This window comes from Lutra lutra, chromosome 4 (assembly GCF_902655055.1).
Source record: "Lutra lutra chromosome 4, mLutLut1.2, whole genome shotgun sequence".
In the NCBI taxonomy this organism is placed as follows: domain Eukaryota; kingdom Metazoa; phylum Chordata; class Mammalia; order Carnivora; family Mustelidae; genus Lutra; species Lutra lutra.
Window position 1 is genome coordinate 172,651,559 of NC_062281.1, and position 24,968 is coordinate 172,676,526.

At 49.1% G+C, this 24,968-nt stretch overlaps 1 protein-coding gene across 3 annotated transcripts; it reads left to right on the forward strand.

Annotated features, from left to right (window-relative positions):
* Positions 1 to 1,005: 1,005 nt before the first annotated feature.
* On the forward strand, positions 1,006 to 23,054 carry A3GALT2 (alpha 1,3-galactosyltransferase 2). 3 transcript variants are annotated; one of them, XM_047725149.1, is made up of 5 exons: positions 1,006 to 1,164; positions 20,006 to 20,089; positions 20,292 to 20,381; positions 20,660 to 20,797; positions 21,401 to 23,054. In XM_047725149.1, the coding sequence occupies exons 1-5, from the start codon at positions 1,142 to 1,144 to the stop codon at positions 22,185 to 22,187; spliced, it is 1,122 nt and encodes a 373-aa protein (XP_047581105.1). In that variant the 5' UTR covers positions 1,006 to 1,141; the 3' UTR covers positions 22,188 to 23,054. The 3 variants fall into 3 exon arrangements, with proteins under 3 accessions (XP_047581105.1, XP_047581107.1, XP_047581106.1); XM_047725150.1 differs by having other exon boundaries at positions 1,011 to 1,164; positions 21,500 to 23,053; XM_047725151.1 differs by lacking the exon at positions 20,660 to 20,797 and having other exon boundaries at positions 1,010 to 1,164; positions 21,500 to 23,053.
* Positions 23,055 to 24,968: the final 1,914 nt, after the last annotated feature.

Sequence of the window (24,968 nt, forward strand, 5' to 3'; positions counted from 1 at the left end):
AGATGGAAGCCCGTGCTCCTTCCTGGGGCGCTCGGCATCCCAGCCCCCACGGCTCTGTGGGCTGTCGGGGAACATCAGCGCTCTGCCTCCCCTTGTTCGTGTGTCTGTTAGCAGGGTGTGTCCTAACGTAGCAGAAAAGCCCAGGACGGGTTACTTTCTGGGTCTGGGAACACTGAAGGCACTCTCCATATAAATTAATGATGAAATTAAACCGTCGTCACTCTGCGTCCTTTCTGCTTATGGAAGTTTCCAGAAAGAACACTTCTTTCAGAGGGCAGGAAAACCTGCATTTACGCCTGTTGCTTACACTTCACATAGAATTGTGCAGACCTTTTTTGATCATGAGCCACCGTTTAGAAAAACGTTTCCCACTCTCACACACGCCCTTAAGTATAGGTATTCGAAGCAACAACTTCACAAAACAATACCTAGCCTTATGTACATTCTGATATTTTCCTTCCAATTCTCTTCCTGTTCATACCTTTTAAATTTTGGTCACGATCCATGATCTGCAAAACTGATTTCTGAGGGCTCACAATCTGCACTTTTAAAAAAAAAAACCCTGCCCAGTGTAAACCTTACGCAACGGTTTCATATCCTCTATCTTGTGTGGCTCTTACACTGTCCTGGGCGACTGGCATATCCACCCCATTTTATGGTGAGTTCTCCAAGGTCATACTCAGGCGACCAGTGCCCTTGAGATCTGGCTGAAGTTCCATGCAGAACAGGATTTTCCCTGGATGGCAAATACCAGAGCCTGACTCACAGACCTTTCCCAGGGCTCCAAGACACTGACCCTCCAAGACAGGGACCCTCGGTAAGGTAAGAGAAGTCTGTACAAAATAGCTCAGAGCCTCGGGCCAACCAGCGCTGGCCTTACTCAGATCCACCTTCCTCCAGGTGATTGGCGCCAAAGGGGCTCCAGGCCCCCACCCCATCCTGGGGCCAGCTTCCTCCAGCAGGCACCGCCCCCCCCAAGGGAGTCCCTCTCCTGGCAGTTCTCTCTGCCCGCTCCTGTGGGTGTGGTTTCTGACAGCTGGCTTGGAGCTGCTTTGTCCCAGTCACCAGGAACTGGTCATTTCTACCCTGGCTCCGAGCTCGAGGGTTCCTCTTGGCCAGCTATCTTCCCAGCTCCTCGAACATGGCTCTCAGGGAGAGACTCAGGTGAGTTGGAGATACTGCCAGTGTGTGGGGGAAGATGGGGCAGGACAGCGGACCTGAGAGGAGTCCAGCCTGGTGGCCAGAACATTGAAGGAAGAGACACAAAGGCCGGCCTGCTGAGTACCAGCTGAGCCATGGTGCTCCTGGGAGAAGGGGACTCTGAAAGAGGACCTTGCTCAAGGGGTCGAGACAGTCCATGAGGCAGGGTGCGGTGGGGGGATGCATCATGAGAGATATTGTGGATTTTGTCAGGAGAGCTGGGTAGCTCCTCTTGCTTTCCTTAACTCTGAGCCCCCTTGGTGAGCGAAAGGCGGGGGTGAGCGAAAGACCTAGGGCTGTGTCCCTCACCGTAGCCAAGAGCTCTCTCTGGTCCTATTGGGACTGACTGTCCACGATTGAAACTTGTTCCCACTTAAGAACTAATGGTTGGTCTTCAGCCCCTCCTTGAAAGCCAGGAGGCTGTAGGGGGCAGAGCATGGGGCAGGCTTGAGGGACCACTTTGTGCAGGTGGGAGAGGTGGGGTGAGGGGGGTGCCTCTGAAAACAGCTGAGCAAGGTATGTGGGAGTATGGGCTGCTGAGCTGGGGCCTGGGAGGGGGCAGTGGGAGCTGGCAGGTGCCTACCACAGGCCTAGATCCGGGCACCCTCTGAGCCTTCACCCGGGCCAGTTGGGGCCCGCTCCGCCTGGCTGCCCTGGCCGAGGCCCAGCGCCCAAGATAAGCATCAGCTTTCCCCACCCAGGTTGGGAAGGGGCTGGCTAAAAGTTCAAGATACCTGAGGGCCGAGAGAGACTGATTCCAGTCTTTTCCTGTCCCAGTAGCCGACTTTGCCCTCTGGGGGTCTGTTCTGGGGGTAGTACTGCAGCGGCCCGGTGAGGTGAGAGCACAGGAGGGGAGAGAAAGTATTCTGCAGGGGACACCAGCAGGAACGTGAGGTGCCTTGGGGGAATAACAACACAGCCAGAGACCCCTGGGAGATGAGCCTCAGGGCTGAGGGGGGCCTGGTCTTAAGGAGCCCCAGAAGCTGTGTTTGGCATTGGAATCAGACCTCAGTTCAAACCTCAGCTCCGTGGCTTAACCAGCTGGGTGAGCCTGAGCAAGTGCTTGAACGCTTCTGAGCCTCAGTTTCCTCATAAGATGGAGACAGTCAACGGCATCTCCTTCAAGGGCCTGGGGGCAGACCTCCATGAGATAGGGACAGAAAACACTCAGCAGGCAGAGGGTCTGCTTCCTAAACAACGTCCAGGATTGTTTGTAAAGAGTGTAGACTTAACACGGAAGCACACAGTCTTAAGAAAGACTGGGAGTCTTAAGAAAGCTGGGAAAGAGAATGAGAAAACCATTCGTTGCTTTATTCCTTTGCTAAACAGTCATCACTACCACCAGCCACCAGGCAGGCTCTCAGGTTTGGCACCAAGAATACGAAGTCCAAGAAAACAGGTGCCCACAGGCTGGTGGGGCAGAGGTACAGAGTCTAGCTGGGCATGTGCTGGAGGAGAGGTCTGCCCGGGTCCGAGAGGCACCTGGTGGCAGGTGTTGGTGGGGGCATAGAGGAAGGCATCACAAGGAGGCTGGCTGGGTGTTGGAAGTATCCTCTGGAACTTCGTGGTGGTTGGTAGGAAAATAAGAGCAAACACCACAGAGGTGGGGAACGCACAAAGGCAAGTCAGACACAGGAATCCAAATGAGAAGCAATGAGACAGGAATGGCTCTGTGGGGTGGGGACAAGGGAGCTTGGGGCTCTGGCAAGGAGGCAGAAGCCAGAGGACTCGGTAACTGACAGCTGTGAGGGGAGGGGAAGGGGCCCCACTCAGGTAACTGGGACCAGTCACAGAGAACACAGGACGTCATGATGTCATTTACCAAGATGGAGGAGACATGAATGGAAAGCAGAGTTCTGAGGAAAATCGAGAGTTCCCTTTTGGCCATTAAATCTGAGGCACCCTGGGAGACACCCAAGTGGAGAGAGCAGGTGGCACCTGTCCCCCCAAGTGTCCTCTGTCACTGGACCCATGATGCCCAGAACAGTCCCACCAGAGGCCCCAACAGTGATTCGGCCCCTCGCCAGGTCCGGGAGGGAACTCTGATGGAGGGTGTGGTTTAAGACGACTTTCAGTCTTTTCCCTGTGCTCCCGGCCTAGAAGGGAGTCCTTCTACCCTGGCATTTCCTGAGTGACTGGAACGTGTTTTGCTCTTCCTAATAAGCCATGTCGCCACGTCACAGCTGAGTTTACGCTAATAAGGTGACTTAAGGTAGGACCCTCCATAGCCTCAGGATGGGCCTAGTCGCCAGAGAGACCCAGGCATTAGAGGCCTGGAACTTTCGGCCTCACCCTCCCCTTGAAGGGAGGGAAGGTGGGGCTGAACACTGGGTCATAAAAACCCCTGAACAGCAGTGTTTAGAAAGTTTCCGGGTTCATGAAGGGGTCCAAATGCTCCGAGGGTGGTGTCTTCCAACTGCGAGGGGACAGACGCTCCCAAGCTCTAGACCATCCTGGACGTCCCTCTATGTAGCCCTTCATCGGGTTGTTCATAAATAAACCAGGAAATGCGAGTAAAGTGCCCCCCTGAGTCATGTGACCTGTTCTTTGAGCAAATTATGGAACATGAGGAGGGGGTTGTAGGAATGCAGGAGGTGAAGTGAGCCAGAGAAGGAGAGGCAGCCCTCAGGGTGACTAGAACACGAGGTGGTAAAGCTGGACAAAAGAGTGTGAAGAAACAGACACTATTTTCTTCCGTTAGACAACATTAAAAAAAAAATTCCACTGAGGAAATTTGAAGATCCAATTGGCTTCTTTAATGATTCATGAACCGGGCAGCATCTCATCTCAGCAGACAGAAAGGAGCTCTGAGGAGCCTTACAAAATGGAAGGCTTTTATAGGCAGGAGGGGATGGGTGGGGGAAGGAAGCTTCTAGCAAAGAATGGACTATTTCAAGCAGGGTCACTTTCCTCTGGGGGAAGGCTCGGGGTCTGTCAGGCAGATGACTTCGCTAGGGCTGACCAGGTAATTCCAGACTGACTGGTTAAAAGATAGATTCCTGTGAGAAATTGGAATTGGAAGTTATGTTAGATCCTGAATGTTGGTTGGCTGACAGGGGCTGAGTGTCTGTGGCTCCATTTGGGGCCCGCTGTTTCTTTTATAACAGTTCCCTCCTTTTGATCGGATTCTCGGTTTAATGAAGATGAAACCGTAAGGCGTGGGTGCCCTTCCCAGCCGTCCCTGCGAAGCTCTCCCGCTGCTTTTGCTGCTGCTCTGCGTGATACTCACAGGTCGTGACGTCAGGCTCACACTGTTTAAGTTAGACGTTCACTCCATTCCCTTCTTAATGCCCCGGTCTCAGGGAGATCATTTGCTTGGGGGTCAGGCCTTCGAACGTGCATGTAAAGCTTCTGAGAGAGGACGGTGCCCCAGGATTACTACTGTGATTATCATCAGCGGGACACTTCTCTCTGTTTAGAGAGCACTCAGGAGCCATGGGCCCCAAGACCCAAATCCATCAAAATCAAGTAAGGCAAAGAAAGACCCCAAGGAAGGGGTTACCTTTTTAAGCCAAATGGCTCACTTGGCGTCCTTCCGGAAGTGAGTTTCGGCTTCCCTAGAAGTGTTCATCCCGGGGCAGCAGGAGGTGCTGGGCACAGCCCTGACTCTGTGCTCAGCTCAAAGTTCATCAAAGACTGCCCTATTATCAGAAACAGCTCCCAAGGGGCGCCTGGGTGGCTCAGTTGATAGAACGTCTGCCTTGGACTCAGGTCGTGATCCTAGGGTCCTGGGGTGGAGCCCCACATTGGGTTCCTTGCTCAGCGGAGAGTCTGCTTCTGCCTCTGTCTCTACCCCCGCCACCCCCCCCATGCTTCCTCTCTTGCTCTATTCTTTCTCACTCTCTGGCAAATAAATGGATAAAAACTTAGAAACGAAAACAACTCTGGCCAGAGAGTCTAAGGATTCTCCCTGTGCAGCTAGTGCTCCAGCCCTGGATTTTTGCCACACTTTCAAGAGTTAAGGAGAATGACCTGATCACAGCCTCATTTGTGATTAACTCCACCAGGGAGTTAGGGACCTGCCAAAGGAAGGAAATCCTGAATCACAAAAGCCGCCTGGTAGGTCCTTTCTAACTTGATGATGTAAATGCAGGGGAGCTGACCAATGGGGTGTCTGGGTTTGCTTGTGACAGTTAGGGCACTGTTAGCTAACCTTCTTAGAGAGGATGCATTGCCCCTGTAGGCATTCAAAGGCCCAAAGGGGATGAAAGCTGCCACAAAGACAGACCCTGTGGGAGCACAGTCCACTTCCACGAAGGTGGCATTGTGAATAGGATTCTGCCTTCATGGCCAGACCAGGGTTTTTAAAGACAAATCCCGAAGTCTGAAAGGTTACCTCCCTTTAATAATGGCCCAGGAGATACAGATGAAGGTGTTATCTTTCCAGACCAATGCTAGAATAAAGGAAGGAAAGAAAAGAAGTAAGGGTTTTGTCCTGAAAGTAGGGAGTCTTGATCTGGTGCCTCGGGTGGGAGCAGTCTGCCTGGATGTCGGCTACTTTTCCTTGTCCATGTGATTCGGAGGGTCCCCAGCATCTGTGCAGGCCCAGCGACCAGGTGGAGCCTTCTTTAGCTGTGAGCTGTGTACCCAAGGTTCAAGTCCCTGAAATTTGGCTGCCATCAGGGTAGTGAGGAGGACCTGGTATAATCCCTTCCAAGGAGATTCAGGGCTCTCTCTGGGCGCGGTGACTCCCAAGTCAGAAGAGCAGGAGAAACTTGGAAACATTCGGTTGGAAAGTCATAGTCAGATATTTGAAGAAAGGAGAATTGAGGACCTAATTCTGTTTACAGGCATTTAACAAGATGCCAAAGACAATAAACAGGATCAGAATCTAGGATCTACAAAGAGCAAACACAATTTTTCCCTCTACAATTACCCCTATTTGCTAAATATAATCACAGTTAAACTAATCTGTTTGCATTAAGTTGACCTAATTATTTCTGTAGGTGCAGTAAGAATAGTGGTTGACCATTCAAGCCCGTCTTAGGACTGCTTTGCCAAAATTTTTCTTTTTCTTTTTTTTTTTTTAAAGATTTTACTTATTTATTTGACAGAGAGAGAGACAGACACCGAGAGAGGGAATTCAAGCAAGGGTAAGTGGGAGAGGGGGAAGCAAGCTTCCTGCTGAGCAGGGAGCCCCGTGCGGGGGCTCGATCCCAGGACCCTGCGATCATGACCTGAGCTGAAGGCAGACGCCTAACAACTAAGCCACCCAGGCGCCACCCAATCTGAGATCATAAGGGATCTCAGATTGAACTTTTAAAAGTCTCTCAGGCAGGAAGCCAAGCCAAAGACTCACCATTAAATTTTACCTGATATACCTATAGTTCAGGTGAATTCCTATGAGTCAAAACCTTGGTAATATAACCAATGCTTCCAATTGTGTCTTATTACGAGAACAGATTCTCATAGAACTTAGGCAAATAACTAACTATAGAGCCATGAAAAGAACACTCAAGAGTTTCTGAATTCAGGAGGGGATCAGGTAGGAGAAAAAAGTACATGTTTCATCTTTGTCTACAAAAGTATACTGTCCTGAATTGCTGCAAATCATACAGTTGAAGAGAAAAGGTTTCCTTAAATATGGAAAAACAAAACATTAAGGAACCAGCAATGTTTCAGATAAAAAGTCATAAAAAAATAATCATACTCCTTGTTTATTCTGTCCCATGTCATTAATACATATTCTGTTTGAATCCAGTTTCCCTATTCTGAAATTTTTTACCCATTTCAGTTTTATGGTCTTAAAGTTATTAGAAACCTTACTGAATCTCCTTAAAGCTGAAACATGTTTGCAAAAGCATCACAGTAAAACTGAACCATCTGTAAATGACAAAAGACTTAAAAATGGCTGTGGACAGGGGCGCCAGGGTGGCTCAGTGGGTTAAGCCTCTGCCTTTAGCTCAGGTCGTGATCTCAAGGTCCTGGGATTGAGCCCCACTTTGGGCTCTTTGCTCAGTGGGGAGACTACTTCCCCCCACCCTCAGCCTACTTGTGATCTCTCTCTCTCTCTCTGACAAATAAATAAATAAAATCTTTTCTTTTTAATGGCTGTGGTCAAACAGAATTGACAAGGAAATTTGACTATTTCTATAACATAAAATATTTTAAAATAATAACCAGGATTATGACTGATAACATTATACGAGGACATACCAGATTTCCAAGAATTCCACATAATTTCTCTCTCTCTCTTTTTTAAGATTTTATTTATTTATTTGCCAGACAGAGAGAGCACATAGGTAGAGCAGCAGGCAGAGGTAGAGGAAGAAATAGGCGCCCTGCTGAGCAGAGAGCCCAATGTGGGACTCCATCCCAGGAGCCTGGGATCATGATCTGAGCCAGAGGCAGACGTTTAACCGACTGAGCCACCCAGGCGCCCTAGTTTCTGGAACACTTACCTACCTACACAAATACAACATAAGGAAGGTTTCCTGTTACTTATTTGACAATGGTTCCTGTATAATTTAATGTATCAAATAACCCTGATGAGTTTGGCATCTCTCTTTCTATAAGGAGAGAGAACAGTTTTTTTTGCAGATTTTCCAAGGATCCTATGGAAACCTCAAAGTTACTTCCAGGTTAAAAAGACTTCCTTTAGGGGCGCCTGAGTGGCTCAGTGGGTTAAAGCCTCTGCCTTCGGCTCAGGTCATGATCCCAGGGTCCTGGGATCAAGCCCCACATCAGGCTCTCTGCTCAGCTGGAAGCCTGCTTCCCTTTCTCTCTCTGCCTGCCTCTCTGCCTACTTGTGATCTCTGTCAAATAAATAAATAAAATCTTTAAAAAAAAGACTTCTTTTAGAATTATATTATGGGGGAAGGGGGACACAGAATTTGTAAAAGATATCAAAGGGTTTGGGGGGCTTTTTGGTGGTTTCTTTTTAGAGGGGGAGGGGCTGAGGGAGAGAGATTTGTAAGCAGACTCCATGCTGAGCGCAGAGCCCGATGTGGAGTTCAGTCTCAGGACCCTGAGGTCATGACCTGAGCCGAAACTGTCAGACATTTAACCAACTGAGCCACCCAGGCACCCCCGAAGATATAAAGAGGTTTTTAAAAACTTGATCAAATAAGATCATAGGTCGTTGTGAAGCATAACTTGGTTATTTGCTTAACCATAATGACGATTACAAGGTCTGCAGAGATTTACCGAGAGTTAAGGAGTCCTAAAACAAAAACAAGCCCCAAGCTTTCCTTATAGAGAAGTCTAGGTTTTCTTAAGTAACCAGAGATCTGATATGAGACACGGGAAATTATTTTGAGAGGACAAAATCTTTTGTTTCCAGGCAGATCACTTGGTAAGAAAACCTGTACAATCTCTTACCAGCTTCAGACCTATGGGCTTAGAAAACTCCATCCTTTTAACAGAGAGGAAACCAATTTTCATTTTGTACCTGTGCACTTTGGGGATTAACATTCATTAATTCATTTTTTAAAACATATTTCCATTCCAATCTTAGCTATCTTGACCACACATAAATCCTTTTCCCAGATTCCTTTTGTAACACCATCTGCCACCTTGTTTTTTACAGTCCGATCTCGTCCTGTTTTTCCCATTCCAAATAACCAGCCTTACTTGTAGGACAAAATTACTTTCTTTTCCCTCAACAAAAATGCATTTCCACTCCTCATACCTTCTCTTCCCGAAAATGCACATGCTGCTTTCGTTTCGTACAGAGAACTGTATTATTTCTCGTAGCTTTAAACAATTGTGAATGGGCTGTTACTGGCAATCTTATGAATATGTTTCATATTCCTAAAAGTATTATATTCTTCATAGTAAATTTTCCAATGTGGCACGCATTATTTTGTTTTGAGATGGTCTAGATATTCGGTGAGTTTGACTTAACTCATCACTTACCTTAGCAAAACTTTAAAATGTTGAGGAGTCAAAAGATTTTGGAAACTGGGAAGCCTGGGTGGCTCAGTCGGTTAAGTATCTACCTTTGGCTCAGGTCATGATCCCAGAGACCTGGGATCAAGCCCCTCATCAGGCTCCTTGCTCTGCAGGGAACCCGCTTCTTCCTCTGCTGTTCCCCCTGCTTGTGCACGTGCTCTCTCTCTCTCTCTCTGACAAATAAATTTTTAAAAAATCTAAAAAAAATTTTTTTGGAAACTATTTGCTGAAAAGTTCACCTAGAAATTCTTATCCCATTTATATCTGTTTAAATGAGTTAGTCTAACAGTTAGATTACCCACAAAAACATCATTACAGACATCAAAGTTGGTTATCATCCTAAGTTATTTTTCAGGCTGACAAATTTTTGTAACTGAGATATAAGCTTATTAGTGAAACCCAAGTAGAATAAAAGTTGTATGCCTCTTTGGTATTTAATGCTGATAACTCTAAAAACATACTTAATTAAACCAAACTTAAACTAGCTTTAATACTGAATATGTTCCCAGATCACATGAAGTTGAAAAGTATTTGGGTTATTTTCTATTATATTTCTGAGAATTTCAGGAATACTTACTTCATGTAAGTGCTTACTTTTTTTTTTAAGCCAGTTAAGTCAAGCTCTTGTATAAATTAATGTGGTCAGTATGGTTTGTAATAGAAAATACACCTATCTAAACATTTTGAACATATAGACGGATGCAGAGACCTTATAGCTTTTTTTTTAATTTTTTTAATTTTATTTTTTTATAAACATATATTTTATCCCCAGGGGTACAGGTCTGTGAATCGCCAGGTTTACATACTTCACAGCACTCACCATAGCACATACCCTCCCCAATATCCATAACCCCACCCCCCCTCTCCCAACCCCCCTCCCCCCCATCAACCCTCAGTTTGTTTTGTGAGATTAAGAGTCACTTATGGTTTGTCTCCCTCCCAATCCCATCTTGTTTCATTTATTCTTCTCCTACCCCCTTAACCCCCCATGTTGCACCTCCTCTCCCTCATATCAGGGAGATCATATGATAGTTGTCTTTCTCCGATTGACTTATTTCGCTAAGCATGATACCCTCTAGTTCCATCCACGTCGTCGCAAATGGCAAGATTTCATTTCTTTTGATGGCTGCATAGTATTCCATTGTGTATATATACCACATCTTCTTTATCCATTCGTCTGTTGATGGACATCTAGGTTCTTTCCATAGTTTGGCTATTGTAGACATTGCTGCTATAAACATTCGGGTGCACGTGCCCCTTCGGATCACTACGTTTGTATCTTTAGGGTAAATACCCAGCAGTGCAATTGCTGGGTCATAGGGTAGTTCTATTTTCAACATTTTGAGGAACCTCCATGCTGTTTTCCAGAGTGGTTGCACCAGCTTGCATTCCCACCAACAGTGTAGGAGGGTTCCCCTTTCTCCGCATCCTCGCCAGCATCTGTCATTTCCTGACTTGTTAATTTTAGCCATTCTGACTGGTGTGAGGTGATATCTCATGGTGGTTTTGATTTGTATTTCCCTGATGCCGAGTGATATGGAGCACTTTTTCATGTGTCTGTTGGCCATCTGGATGTCTTCTTTGCAGAAATATCTGTTCATGTCCTCTGCCCATTTCTTGATTGGATTATTTGTTCTTTGGGTGTTGAGTTTGCTAAGTTCTTTATAGATTTTGGACACTAGCCCTTTATCTGATATGTCATTTGCAAATATCTTCTCCCATTCTGTCAGTTGTCTTTTGGTTTTGTTCACTGTTTCCTTTGCTGTGCAAAAGCTTTTGATCTTGGTAAAATCCCAATAGTTCATTTTTGCCCTTGCTTCCCTTGCCTTTGGTGATGTTCCTAGGAAGATGTTGCTGCGGCTGACGTCGAAGAGGTTGCTGCCTGTGTTCTCCTCAAGGATTTTGATGGATTCCTTTCTCACATTGAGATCCTTCATCCATTTTGAGTCTATTTTCGTGTGTGGTGTAAGGAAATGATCCAATTTCATTTTTCTGCATGTGGCTGTCCAATTTTCCCAACACCATTTATTGAAGAGGCTGTCTTTTTTCCATTGGACATTCTTTCCTGCTTTGTCGAAGATGAGTTGACCATAGAGTTGAGGGTCTATTTCTGGGCTCTCTATTCTGTTCCATTGATCTATGTGTCTGTTTTTGTGCCAGTACCATGCTGTCTTGATGATGACAGCTTTGTAATAGAGCTTGAAGTCCGGAATTGTGATGCCACCAACTTTGGCTTTCTTTTTCAATATTCCTTTGGCTATTCGAGGTCTTTTCTGGTTCCATATGAATTTTAGGATTATTTGTTCCATTTCTTTGAAAAAAATGGATGGTACTTTGATAGGAATTGCATTAAATGTGTAGATTGCTTTAGGTAGCATAGACATTTTCACAATATCTATTCTTCCAATCCAGGAGCATGGAACATTTTTCCATTTCTTTGTGTCTTCCTCAATTTCTTTCATGAGTACTTTATAGTTTCTGTGTATAGATTCTTAGTCTCTTTGGTTAGGTTTATTCCTAGGTATCTTATAGTTTTGGGTGCAATTGTAAATGGGATGGACTCCTTAATTTCTCTTTCTTCTGTCTTGTTGTTGGTGTAGAGAAATGCAACTGATTTCTGTGCATTGATTTTATATCCTGACACTTTACTGAATTCCTGTACAAGTTCTAGCAGTTTTGGAGTGGAGTCTTTTGGGTTTTCCACATATAGTATCACATCATCTGCGAAGAGTGATAGTTTGACTTCTTCTTTGCCGATTTGGATGCCGTTAATTTCCTTTTGTTGTCTGATTGCTGAGTTTTTTTTTAAATTTTAGCCACAAGGGGCACCTGGGTGGCTCAGTCGGCTAGGTGTCCAACCCTTGATTTCAGCTCAGGTCACAATCTCAGGGTCATGAGATGGAGCCCTGGGTTGGGCTCCATGCTGGGCGTGGAGTCCGCTCAAGATTCTTTCTCTCTCACTCAAAAAAATAAAAAATTAAAAAAAAAATAAAATTTTAGCCATGAAACCAGTATGGTAATGTAAAACTCACTAGGTTATAAGGGAAGAGTTGGAACAAGTTAAGCTTACCTGCTCAGATGGCTGCAGCTCTTTATTCGTCTTCCTGGAGAAGACACTTAAGATTAGGATTTGTCCTTGACAAGTAATCTAATAGAAGCTGTGGACTAGATTTGGGGCAAGGGAATGTCCATAGCAGTTTCTATGTTTTACAGGCCTCTTTCCTCCTTTTCTTCCCACTTCTGTTAAGAATTACAGTTGACCCTTGAACAACATGGCTTTGAACCACAAGGGTCCACTTATAATGGATGGATTTTTTTTTCAGTAAGCACGGTACAATACTGTAAATACATCCTCTTACAATTTTTTTAATTTAATTTTTTAATAACATTTTCTTTTCTCTAGCTTACTTTATTGTAAGAATACAATATATAATACATACAACATACATATATCATACATATGACATACATATAATATACATAGATCAGTAAGGCTTCTGGTCACTAGTAGGCTATTAGTAGTTAAGTAAGGGTACAAAACTTATTATCTTCACAAGATCTAGAGCCATTCCCAGAGATAAATAACCAGTGGCCTGGATTTAGAAAGGAAGGGACAATGTGAAAACTTAATTTTTCTCTTTCCACCAGGTACTAAGAGATCTGGGAGAGCTGGCTCTAGTAAGAATATTCTCATCTTTAGCTGTCTTCTTCCATTCTTTCCCAGGATCCCACTTGCAGGCTCCTGGAGTGAGGTTTGTTTTTTGAAGTAGGCTCCATGCTCAGTATGGAGCCCAACACAGGGCTTGAACTCACAACCCTGAGGTCAAGACCTGAGCTGAGATCAAGAGTTGGATGCTTAACCAACTGAGCCACCCCATGTACCCCACAAGTGAGGTTTAGAGGGTGTAGTTCCAGCATCTACCAGAATTTGGCCAGTTGTTAAAATTAATTTTAACTTTAGTTTCCCCTTTCCTCTTTAAAGGAATTGCTGGTAGCAGTATGGGAGAATCCCTTGGAGACCTGTGAACTCTGGGAGGGGCCAGTAAGGGGGCCCACCTTTGGGGGTAGATAAAGGACATTCAAATTGATGTTGGAAATTTTGTACAGGGCCTTTGAGGACAATGTCTTTTCCAGCTTCTCCACTGATTACAACTGAGACATCAGTCCCTGAGCCAGTGTTTTAACGATGGGCCCTGGAAGGTGCAGCGTGGGAGACCCAAGTGCTCTTTTAAGTCTCTGGCCTTGCAGCCCTTACAGCTAGAAGACAAATGGCTTAGTAGACTTTTATGATCTTGTATCTAAATTTTCATTGGCCTTTTGTAATGAAAAAAAATTTTTTTTTAATGAAGCTATTCTGGAATCTTGAAGCCTTTGGAAAGCTTCTGTATACCAGTTAAAATAGGTATCCTAGGGGCGCCTGGATGACTCAGTGGGTTAAAGCCTCTGCCTTCGGCTCAGGTCATGATCTCAAGGTCCTGGGATGAAGCCCTGCATCGGGCTCTCTGCTCAGCGGGGAGCCTGCTTCCCTCTCTCTCTCTCTGCCTGCCTCACTGCCTACTTGTGATCTCTGTCAAATAAATAAATAAAATCTTTTTAAAAAATAAAATAAAATAGGTATCTATCCCATTCAGTTGGTTTGATTTGGGAAACCTCCCCCCACCCCCGCTTTTTTTTTTCAGATTTATTGGAGAAAGAGCGAGAGTGGGTAGTGGGGAGGGGGGAGAGAGAGAATGAACCTTAAGCAGATAAGCTGAGCATGTTGCCCGACACGGGGCTTGATCCCACAACCCCAAGATCATGAACTGAGTAGAAATCAAGAGTTGGCCGCTTAACCAACTGAGCCTCTCAGGTGCCCTTGGGAACCATGGGAACCCTTGTCTTTAAGTGCACTTCTTACGTGAGTGATCTTGTCTAAATGGAATGTTCTCCATAATGGCAACTGTAGTTCTAGGCTGCTTTAGTAAAATTGTGCCATTTCATAGATATCAATCTTTTAGTACTGTAGTTCTTAGACATAAAATAAGTCAGTGTGCTGGAAGATGGCACGCTTGACTCTGGAATTTAAGGATCCCATTATCATTATTATTGTCTCATAATAATAAAGCCTTTGAGTCTCTCAGAACCAAACTAATACTTGAAAGGGACGTGCTGCTGGACTGGGTATTACGAGATGTTTTAAACTGTTCCTCATTGCACAGAAATTTTCTTTTTCTTTTTTTTTTTTAAGATTTTATTTATTATTTGACAGAGAGAGATCACAAGTAGGCAGAGAGGCAGGCAGAGAGAGAGGAAGGGAAGCAGATTTCCTGCTGAGCAGCGAGCCCGATGTGGGACTCGATCCCAGGACTCTGGGATCATGACCTGAGCCGAAGGCAGCGGCTTAACCCACTGAGCCACCCAGGCGCCCGCACAGAAATTTTCTTAAGGCTGGCAGGAGACCTAGTAACTCAGCCTAACCTAACACATGAGTTTTGAGGTTAGGTGGCAAGTGCTGTAACAGTTTTTAAATGCTCGACCCATGCCCACCAATTTTTGGAGCTTTCTGGCTTCTACGACTCCCACTAGCGATAGCCTCTACCTTACATATGTGTTAACAGAAACCAAGTGACCACAGAAGTGGGCTTGTGGATGCCAGCAGTCATCTGCAGTGGTGGACAGAGGCCTCGTGTGCGCCACCAGCGATTCCCAGCATAGAAATGGGAACTGGGGGAAGGCCTGAATCACAAGCCCAAAAGATCGGGGACCAGCAGCTACCACCAGCGGGCCCCAGTGTGGAATCTGGGGACAGAACCAAAGTGCTAGGAGTTCCAATCAAGTTGAGGGTGGGGGGGATTGCAGACTAAGCTGAGGGCTTGGGGCTTGGGTTCTGGGTGGAACCCTGTGCTCGCTCAAGCTGACCAGCCCCAGACCAGAAAGTCAATGAGATCAGGAGTTTGACATTAGGAAAGACGGTGGAGCTCAAAACCAAGGGGAACTTACCTAGGGCCTTCCCTCAGAAACACGGAGAAAGAGAATTCAAAAGGCTCACGGGTATCATGCCTGTGTTTCTCATTATCCCCAAAGCCACCAGAAGTCTCCTTTGATCCTGTTGGTGCCACCCAATCTGTTAAAAAAAAAAAATTCAGCTGAGTACATTTGAAGATCAAATTGGCTTTCTTTTTTTTTTTTTAGAATTTTTTTTTATTTATTTGACAGACAGATCACAAGTAGGCAGAGAGGCAGGCAGAGATAGAGAGGAGGAGGAGGCAGGCTCCCTGCCGAGCAGAGAGCCCGATGCGGGACTCCATCCCAGGACCCTGAGATCATGACCTAAGCCGAAGGCAGAGGATTTAACCACTGAGCCACCCAGGCGCCCTGGCTTTTCTTCAATGATTCATAAATCGGGCAGCATCTCATCTCAAAGGACAGAACAGAACTCTGAGGAGCTATACAAAATGGAAATCTTTTATAGCAGGAGGGGATGGGGGAAAGGAAGCTTCTAGCAAAGAGTGGACTGTCCAAGCAGGACAGTGGACTGTCACTTTTCTCTGGGGGAAGGCGGAGAATCTCACTAGGGCTGACCAGGGAATTCCAGATGACTGGTTAAAGGTATATTTCTGGAACAAGTTGAAACTGCAGTTAGGTGCTAATTGGTTTGGTTTGCTGATGGGGGGCTCAGCAGGAGTGACTCCATTTGGGCCCCATTGCTCCTTTAACAACAACAAAAGGAACACCCACTCATTGTACGGTAGAACGTGATAGACGTATATTAAGTAGAAATTCCCTCCTCCCTCCCCTCTCAGCCCCCCACTAACTGGTCCGTCTTCTGAATCATGCCATCCTGTACGGCAGCCACCAGCACTATGTGGCTCCCAAGCACCGTAAATGTGGCTGATTCCGACTGAAATGTGCTACAAATCTAAAAAACACTGAATTTGGTATTTAGACTTAGAACAAAACAAGAATATAAAACATCTTCACAATTTTGTATCGATTATATGTTCAAACGATATTTTAGATATATTGGGTTAAATTAAAATATTATTAAAATTCATTTCAGCTGTTTCACATTTTTTATGTGACTACTAGAAAATTTCAGTTCATACATGTGGCTCACATTCTCCTTTTTTTTCTTTTAAGATTTTATTTATTCATTTGAGAGAAAGAGAGCACACAGAGGGGGAGAGGGAGAAGCAGACTCCCTGCTGAGCAGAGAGCCCATTGTAGGGCTGGCTTGATCCCAGGACCTGGGATCAGATAATGACCTGAGCCAAAGGCAGATGCCCAACTGACTGAGCCACCCCGGCACCCTGACATTGTTCTTTTACTGGACAGTGCTGATCTAGATCTTTCCCTACATGTTTATAAAAGACTACAGATCTGCACGTCTATAACTGCCTGGGTACTCAGGTGTGGGGGCTTTCCCCTCCTAGAAGTGGGATCAGCCTCTGTATATACTGTTGTTCCCTTTTCCATTTACTACATCAGGACCTCTTTTCCAGAGAGTACACATACCTACCTCCACCTCATCCTTTTAGGGGTTACGCGTCTTTCCGTGGTATAGATGTGCCTAACTCAACATCCAGTTCCCTGCTGATCAGCACTGGGGTTGCCGACATCCATTTGCTTTTTCTGACACAGCTACAAGACTGTCCTTGGTCTGCCCGCTGTGAGTCTCCATTTCTAGAGTGGGAAAGCCAAGTCAGGTGAGAGCACTTCACGTGGGACAGCGAGGGAGCCAGGCTCTGAAGAGAGGGCAGACTCGGTCTGGCACACAGCAGGAAGCCTTAACACAGCTTTGTTGTGGTGGTTGTTTTTCTAAATGGCTAACTCTGTATTTTTCCTTCATTAAAAAAGCAATATAAGCACATTACAAACAACTGGAAGGGAAAAATAAAGGAAAACAAAACCCTACTGTAACTTACTGCCTAGACACTTTTAAGTTTTCTTTTTTTTTTTAGTCTTATTTTCTGGTGCATATTTTAATTCCTGCTAAATTATAATCATACTGCCCATTAATTTTAGAACCTGCTTCCCCCCTCCCCCTCGAAGCTTCCTGGGTAAGCATTTTTCCATGTGACCACAGAGTTGCCAGTAAAAGGTGATTTAGTCAGTCTGTGGGCTGACTGCTGGGGCCTGTGCAGCAGCCCACGCAAGGCCTTCTCCGTGGGGCCTCGAGTGGGGATCCAGCCAAGTCCAAGTGCCCCTCCTAAAAGAAACCCACGGTCCTCCACAGATCCCTGCCCTTCAGCCCCTTTGGTTCCTGTCCTCCTCCCTCTTTCCAGTTGCATTTCTGGGAGCTGCCCAGCCCCCCGCCTCCACCACTGCACCTCAGCTCACTCCTCTCCCCACCCCATGGGACACTCAGGCCCCTGGCCCTGGAACCATGACCAAGTCCTGCCCAGCCCACTGCCTTGACAGCCCTTCACCACTGACTCCTCCACCCACCCCCACAACCAACACCCTGGCTCACATCGCCATTAGCCCCGAGGGCTGACAATGGCTTGGAGCCGACTCTCGGGCCTCCAGCCCTGCTCCCGCACCCCCAGCGTCCGGGCTCAACAGCTCAGCTGCGGATAAAAATCTGACTGCACCACTCCCTGGGGAAAGTATCTTTCAGGGCTCCCAGTGGTTCTCAAGATGATACCCCTTTGTGTGGAATGCAAGTTGGGGTGTGATCTGGCCTTGGTTTACCTCCCGCCTCACCTCTCCCCACTCCTCCCTGCACTGCACCCTGCAGAATGGCCCGCAGCGTGGTGCATACCCCAAGCTTCCTCTCATCTCTCACTTTTGTACATTGTTCATTTTCTTCTCATAGGCCTCCCTCCCCGCTCTGCTGCCTTCTTGAGAAAGGCCACCTCTTCCAGGAAGCCTCCCTGACTTCCTCCCCATTTTTCAAGGCCCAGTTGCCACCCTCCAATTTGCCCTCAGAGCATCTTGTATTATACTAATTGCAGCCTTTACTGTGCTGTGTTCATCTCTTCGCCATCTGTCATCTGACCCCTTCCCTCTCTTCCTGACCACCCACATCCTCCTGACTCCACTCCCTGAAGACAAGATCTGTGCCTCGCTCAGCTCAGAAGCTTTGACCTAGCAAGTGCTTGATTCTGAGCTTGTGCCTAGTAAATACAGAGTGAATGCCGGAATAAGCAGAAACTCATGAACATCTTCATGCACCAACTTTTTCCATACTAAACAGGTTCCCAGAAGCTGGGGAGACTGGATAAAAGGGGATTCAATTCCCAGAGCTAAGGAGCTCCCCACAAAAGACCTAGCAGCCTTCACCCCCGCTGGCAGCGTGAAAGTGTCTACCTCACTGTATCCCTGCAGCGCTGCTCTTTTTTTTTTCTTTCTAAAAAGCTCATTTTAGGGACACCTGGCTGGCTCAGTTGGTTAAACGGCTGCCTTCGGCTCGGGTCATGATCCTGGAGTCCTGGGATCTAGTCCCATACCGGGCTCCCTGCTCGGCAGGGAGTCTGCTTCTCCCTCTGACCCTCCCACTTCTTATGCTCATTCTCACACACTCTCTCAAATAAATAAATAAAATCCTTAAAAAAAAAAAAACTCATTTCATAGGTAAAACATGCCAGCCTGTTCTAATTTGTATGTCTTTGGTTACTAGTGAGGATGAACATTTCCGCACTTATTTGCCTCCTGGATGCATTTCTTCTTGGACGATTGGTCATGTGATAGGGACACTGTTAAGGCAGGCGGGCATTTTCCAGAATGGCTTTGGGGGCCATGTGGGGAGTGGCTGGGAGCAGAGAAATTTGTGTCCCAATGATCCCAGGGACAGGCGTGCAGGCAGAGTCGCTGGGGGGGCTGGGGGCACAGCAGGAGCTGAGCGCAGGGTTGGGGAGGGCGTCAAGGAGGCCAAGTCAACCCAACCTGGGGACTGACAGCAGATGAGGGTTAGGGAGAGGGAGGAGTGGGGAGCAGCCAGGTTTCTGGCTTGGCCAACCGAGCAGAAGGAGGGGCCATGTGCTGAGATGGTGGGCAGGTGGATGCAGGCACGCACACATCACCGCCACCTCGAGGTGCCTCTCCCGAGCTACCTACTAGAGACACCTGCTGATGAAAAGTGAAAGGGGTAGCAGAGGCGGTCAGGAGGCAGGAGCGTCTGACCAGGCAGGCTTCTTGAAAGAGACTGGGAGAGCCAGACTCCGGAAGGACTTGTAGGGCAGCGAGGGGAGTTGGGAGGATGTCCAGGGCATTGTGGGGGTCCGCTCCGGAAGAATAAGAGCACAGCCAGAGTGTACCGAGCTGGCACTATGTGTGAGGCCTTGCTCGAATTGCTTGGCTTTATGCAATCAACAGCCTATCGGGAAGCTGGGGAAAAGGGTCAGGAAGCCCTTCGGATACTGAGAGGGAAAAACCTCAAAGACAATGGTCGGTGGAGGTAGTGGAAAGTGCGAGAAGCAGAACAGCTTATCTGCTGTGCTACCACGTTTATATTTGCCTGTACACGCACAGACCACTTCTGGAAGGAGGCCCAAGAAAAGAGTGGTACTGGCTTGCCTCCACGCAGAGCGGCTGAGTGACTGGGACCAGGAAAGACTGCACTGTGTATACTCTTTTGTACCTCTGAATGTCTGTGCCATGCGAATAGGGTAGATCTGTATTCAAAAATAAACATGAGGGGCACCTGGGTGGCTCAGTGGGTTAAAGCCTCTGCCTTCGGCTCAGGTCATGGTCCCAGTGTCCTGGGATCGAGCCCCACATCGGGCTCTGTGCTCTGCAGGGGGCCTGCTTCCCCCCCCCTCTCTCTCTCTGTCTGCCTCTCTGCCTACTTGTGATCTCTGTCTGTCAAATAAATAAAATCTTAAAATAAATAAATAAATAAATAAACATGAAACATTAAAATTACATAAACAATTTCTCATGTGTATGCCTATATATAAATGAGTTGCTAATGCCCTTCCCCACCACCCAGGACCTGGAAGAGAATCTTTTGTTGGCTGATCCTCCTTGCGCTGGGCCTCCTAGGGCTGCTCCAGTATGGGCTCCCCATAGTCAGGTACAACCCCTCTCCCCCCAGTGCTCAGCGTGGGAACCTGCAGGGTCAGGGTTAAAGCGGCTCCTTCCAAGTGCGGGTGGGGGTGGTGCCTGTCTTGGCTGCACATTTGGCCTTGTGGGCTTTCCCTCCTTGCAAAGAGCAAAGTGGAGGGGCCCTGAGCTGGCTGTCATGCCCCTCCCTCACTGCCGCCCCCACCCCACAGGCATCTGGAAGCCCTCATCCCCATGGGCGTCTGCCCTTCTGCCAGAATGGTCCTGCTGAGAGACAACTTCACGGGTCTCCTGAATCCCTGGTAAGGAGCCAACGCCCACACATCCTCCAGAGCTCTGGCCCAGTGGCCCTGCCCTCCTCACATCCCTCACCCCAGCGGGACCGGGTACTCCTTCCGGTGGCCCCATCAGGTCACACATCTCCCGATCCTCCCTATCAGATCTCGGCTAGGGATCTCTAGGGACAGGGGCTGGGACACAACCATTTGTGGGTCCCCAGGGCTGGGGTCACTTGCACCCAGTGAACGTGCACCAAATGGGTGGACAAATGGACCTATCTCTCCATCCCTGCCCTGGCCAGGGCCCGGCCTGATGTCCTGACCTGTACCTCCTGGGGGGCCCCCATTATTTGGGATGGCACCTTCGACCCAGCTGCAGCCCAGCAAAAGGCTCTACAGCAGAATCTCACCATTGGTCTGACTGTCTTTGCTGTAGGCAGGTAAGGCCTGGGGAGGGGTGCCATGCTGTCCAGGCAGGGAGTAGAACAGGTGTGCATGTGATGTAGGGCTGGGGAACCCCGTAGGCCACAAGATCCTCAAGTGAAGGAGTCAAAGACACACCTCTTGTCCCAGACTCCCAGGAAGAGGGCAGGACGGTTCTTTCCCCACCCAGGGACCATCCTGGTTATCTATGTAAGGGACTGAAAACAGCTGTTATTATAGTTCCTGGTTCTGTGGGCAGGAATTCCCACAGGGCTGCGTAGGAAGGGCTCTTTGCTGCTCCCCAGGGTCTGAGCCTCCCCTGGGATGGCCAACTGCTGAACACCGGTGGGGCACTGTCTCCACGCAGGCTTCTGCGCAGCTAGCTGGGCTCCCTCAGGTCGCTGCGGCATCAAGGCTCTGACTTGGTAAGCGAAGGCTCGGAGCCCTAACGAGGCAAGGGCTAACGCCCCCAGTCGACCAAAGGGCCAGCACAGCCTCTGTGCCGCGACACCCTGTTGATCCAGGCAGGTAGTGGGAGCCCACGTTCAAGGGAAGGAACCCAGGGCCCCTCTGGGCAGGAGAGGCGAGCAGTCTGCACTCATCTGTGCCCGCCGGGAAAGCTGCGGTTGGAGGACTGCGCAGTGGAGCGGGGGCCGGCGCCGGGAGCCGGATCCCGGTGGGCGCCGCGCTCAGCCTGACCGGCCCCGCCCGTCCGGCAGGTACCTGGAGAAGTACCTGGCGCGCTTCCTGGAGACGGCCGAGCGGCACTTCATGCTGGGCCAGCGCGTGGTGTACTACGTGTTCACCGAGCGCCCGGCCGCCGTGCCCCGCGTGGCGCTGGCGCCCGGCCGCCGGCTGCGCGTGGTGCGCGTGGCCCGCGAGCGGCGCTGGCAGGACGTGTCCATGCAGCGTATGCACACGCTGCACGAGGCGCTGGGCGGGCAGCTGGGCCGCGAGGCGCACTTCGTGCTCTGCATGGACGTGGACCAGCACTTCCGCGGCGCCTTCGGGCCCGAAGTGCTGGCCGAGTCGGTGGCGCAGCTGCACGCCTGGCACTACCACTGGCCGCGGCGGCTGCTGCCCTACGAGCGCGACGCGCGCTCCGCCGCCGCGCTGGCGCCGGGAGACGGCGACTTCTACTACCACGCGGCGGTGTTCGGAGGCAGCGTGGCGGCGCTGCGCGCACTGACGGCACACTGCGCGCGGGGCCTGCAGCGGGACCGCGAGCGCGGCCTGGAGGCGCGCTGGCACGACGAGAGCCACCTCAACAAGTTCTTCTGGCTGCACAAGCCCGCCAAGGTGCTGTCGCCCGAGTTCTGCTGGAGCCCCGAGATCGGCCGCCGGGCCGAGATCCGCCGACCGCGCCTGCTCTGGGCGCCCAAGGAGTACTCCGTGCTGCGCGACTAGGCCCCGCCGGGCCAGAAAGGGGGTCCCGGAAGCCGTGCGGGCGCCCCGGAGGGCGGCGAGAGCTTGGACGCAAACAGCCCTGCCCGCTCCGGCCAGGGGCGCGGCAGTGGGATCGTGGCCTTTGGGGAGTTTCTCGCTGGGAGGGAAAGATCCCCTTTCCCCCACTTTCTACAGGGACGGACGACGACAGCGGCAGCGAAGCACGACGACGGGGCAGCAGCGCCTTGGCCAGGCTGCCTCTACACCTTTCACCTCTGACCTTACTGGATTCGGCTGATGCCTCCAGGAGAGCTCTTTTAGCCCGTCACCCACCGCCATCCCCAACCCCCTTTTTGATAAGGAGACTGAGACACGAAAAGGGAACAAAGCTGCCTGAGGACACAGAGAATCCGTGAGTCAGTCTGGGCAGCAGCTGCACAGCCAGCCCTGGCTCTCGCTCTGAAAAGACAATAGCTTCTGGGCCAAAAGGAGAAAGCTTCCGCTGCAGGAGAAATGTGGTGGCATCTGAGTTCTTGGCTTTGCCCTTCCACCTCCCCTGCCCTCAAGCACAGTTTGTACATATTTAAGTAATATTGTAATAAATTTATTCCAAGTGTCTTTATGGCCCTCTCTCCTGGGCACTGTCCACAAAAAGGGCATTTCCTTGATGCAGGGCCAATAGGGCTATCTGACGAGTAAGTTTCCTTACCCAGGACCGCTATCCAGAGTCTTCATCCTCAGTGGGGGAGAAACACAGGCTCTGAACAGGAGGTGAAATCATTAGGCCCTCCAGAAACGGCGGTCACAATGCCAAGGAGACAGGGAAGGCAGCAGTTGGGAAAACTGAGGCCCTAGGAGGGTGGGATTTCATCCCAGGTCCCCTGAATCCTTTACGTAGTGTTCTCAAAGACCTTGCATTTTTAAAGATTTTTTTTTTTATTTGTCAGAGAGAGAGAGAGAGCGAGCGAGCACAGGCAGACAGAGAGGCAGGCAGAGGCAGAGGGAGAAGCAGGCTCCCCACAGAGCAAGGAGCCCGATGTGGGACTCGATCCCAGGACGCTGGGATCATGACCTGAGCCGAAGGCAGCTGCTTAACCAACTGAGCCACCCAGGCGTCCCAGACCTTGCATTTTTAACAGCCTCCACTGTTCCTCCAAAGGACTGCATTTCCAGGATAAATCACCCCTGATGGTTTTCACAATCTGATCATCTCTACAAGCAAATTCCACTTATTCATGGTATGACTTAAGAGATCTCTCCCCTCTCAAAAACAGTTTGAAGTCCCCCAGTGCCTCCCACCCCAAACTAGATTAGCAAAACCCAGAAGGCCATTTGGATTCTGGATGAGAGACAAGAACAGGCTAGGTGTGCCTAAGAACAGGTTATCGCTTGATGACTTTGAACTGGAACATTCCTTCCGCTGGTGGGCACTTGTCCACCAGCTTACCCTGTAATATTCACTGAGGGCCACCCCCACCGACCTTCACTACCCGTGGGCCATGAGAGACCTGAGCACAAGCTAGGAAGATCTGGTTGGGCGGGGGGAGGAGGGAGTCTCTTCCTCTTCTCACTCTGAGCGTGACTGTGGACAAGTCCCTTACCTTTGCTGAGTCTCAGTTTTCTCATATGTCAAGTGGGGATGTCGATCACCCTCCTTGTGGAGGTTGTTGTGGTGCTCCAGGAAACGTAATTTGCCTTCTCCCTCTCCTTCCTTTCCCCTTCTCCAGCAAGTTCACAGTGCAAAGGCTCTGCCAAGAGAACAGCCATTTCCTGTCTTGAAGGGGAAATGATGGCACAGGCAGGGGTTGCCATGTGCTAGGCTGGGGCAGCTTCGTGCTGTGGGTGGAGACCTTCCTGAGGACAGGGAAGGGTCAAGGAAGCTGCACCGTGGAACAGACGACCTCTTGGGAGTGTCCCTCTCCTTTGTCTTACCCAGAGGCCTCACCGGAGGTTGGGGCATTAGAGGCACTTGGGGCAGAAGCAGGAATCACAAGGCGGGGCTAAGCTCTTTCTGCAGCCACCTCCATCTGTGTCACTGTCAATCAGCACTGTCCTCAGCACCTGCTGGGGGCCTCAGAGGCAGTGGAAGCTCCTGAGGGCTTCCAGGCGGGCAGGTGAAAAGCAGACTCCCAGTCCTCAGAGTGTGGCTCCTACATGTCAAATTTTCACCTGGCCCTGCTGCCCCACCCTGCCAGGCCAGCTCACATGCCACCCCCTGAAATTGCCAATCATCATCAGCTGTCTAGTCAGGCTTCACTGATCATAAGGGACTTAGACTGACCAAGGCCACATCAAATAGTAACAGTCATGATTACATTCACTGGTACTTAACTATGTACCAGGCACAGTTCTAGGCATTAGACATATATGGATTCATTTAATCCTCACATCCACCCTACAGATTGGTTACCATTATGTCCCTCATCATACATATGAGAAAACTGAGTACAGAGAGGTTACATATGTAACTTGCTCCATGTCACACCATAACTTAAACTCGCTGATGTGAGAACAAGCAGGAAATTAAACCTGGCCAGAGGACGGAGACGGGAAGTCAGGAACTGAGTCCGACACAAGCTCTCCGGCTACTCCCTCCATCTCTGTCTGCTTCTGTCTGCCTCTGTCCTGCTTGTGTCTGGCCAAACACACGTCCCAACCCCTGGACCACACGGTCTTTAGGTTCAGGAGTCCACCATCTCCTGACTTGCAACCATGGACTGGGGAAGCTGGTTGGAGAGCCAGTGGTGTGCTGGTAAGCATTTAGCAACTGACTCTTCCGGAATAAGAAAGCCCCCTTGCAGC

Bases quoted from the DNA above. Each gene is read 5' to 3' on its own strand.
- A3GALT2 (XM_047725149.1), top strand. From the start codon at position 1,142: ATGGCTCTCAGGGAGAGACTCAG. The intron at 20,090-20,291 runs GTACAACCCCTC...CCCACCCCACAG, and splicing joins TATGGGCTCCCCATAGTCAG to GCATCTGGAAGCCCTCATCC. The intron at 20,382-20,659 runs GTAAGGAGCCAA...TGCCCTGGCCAG, and splicing joins ACGGGTCTCCTGAATCCCTG to GGCCCGGCCTGATGTCCTGA.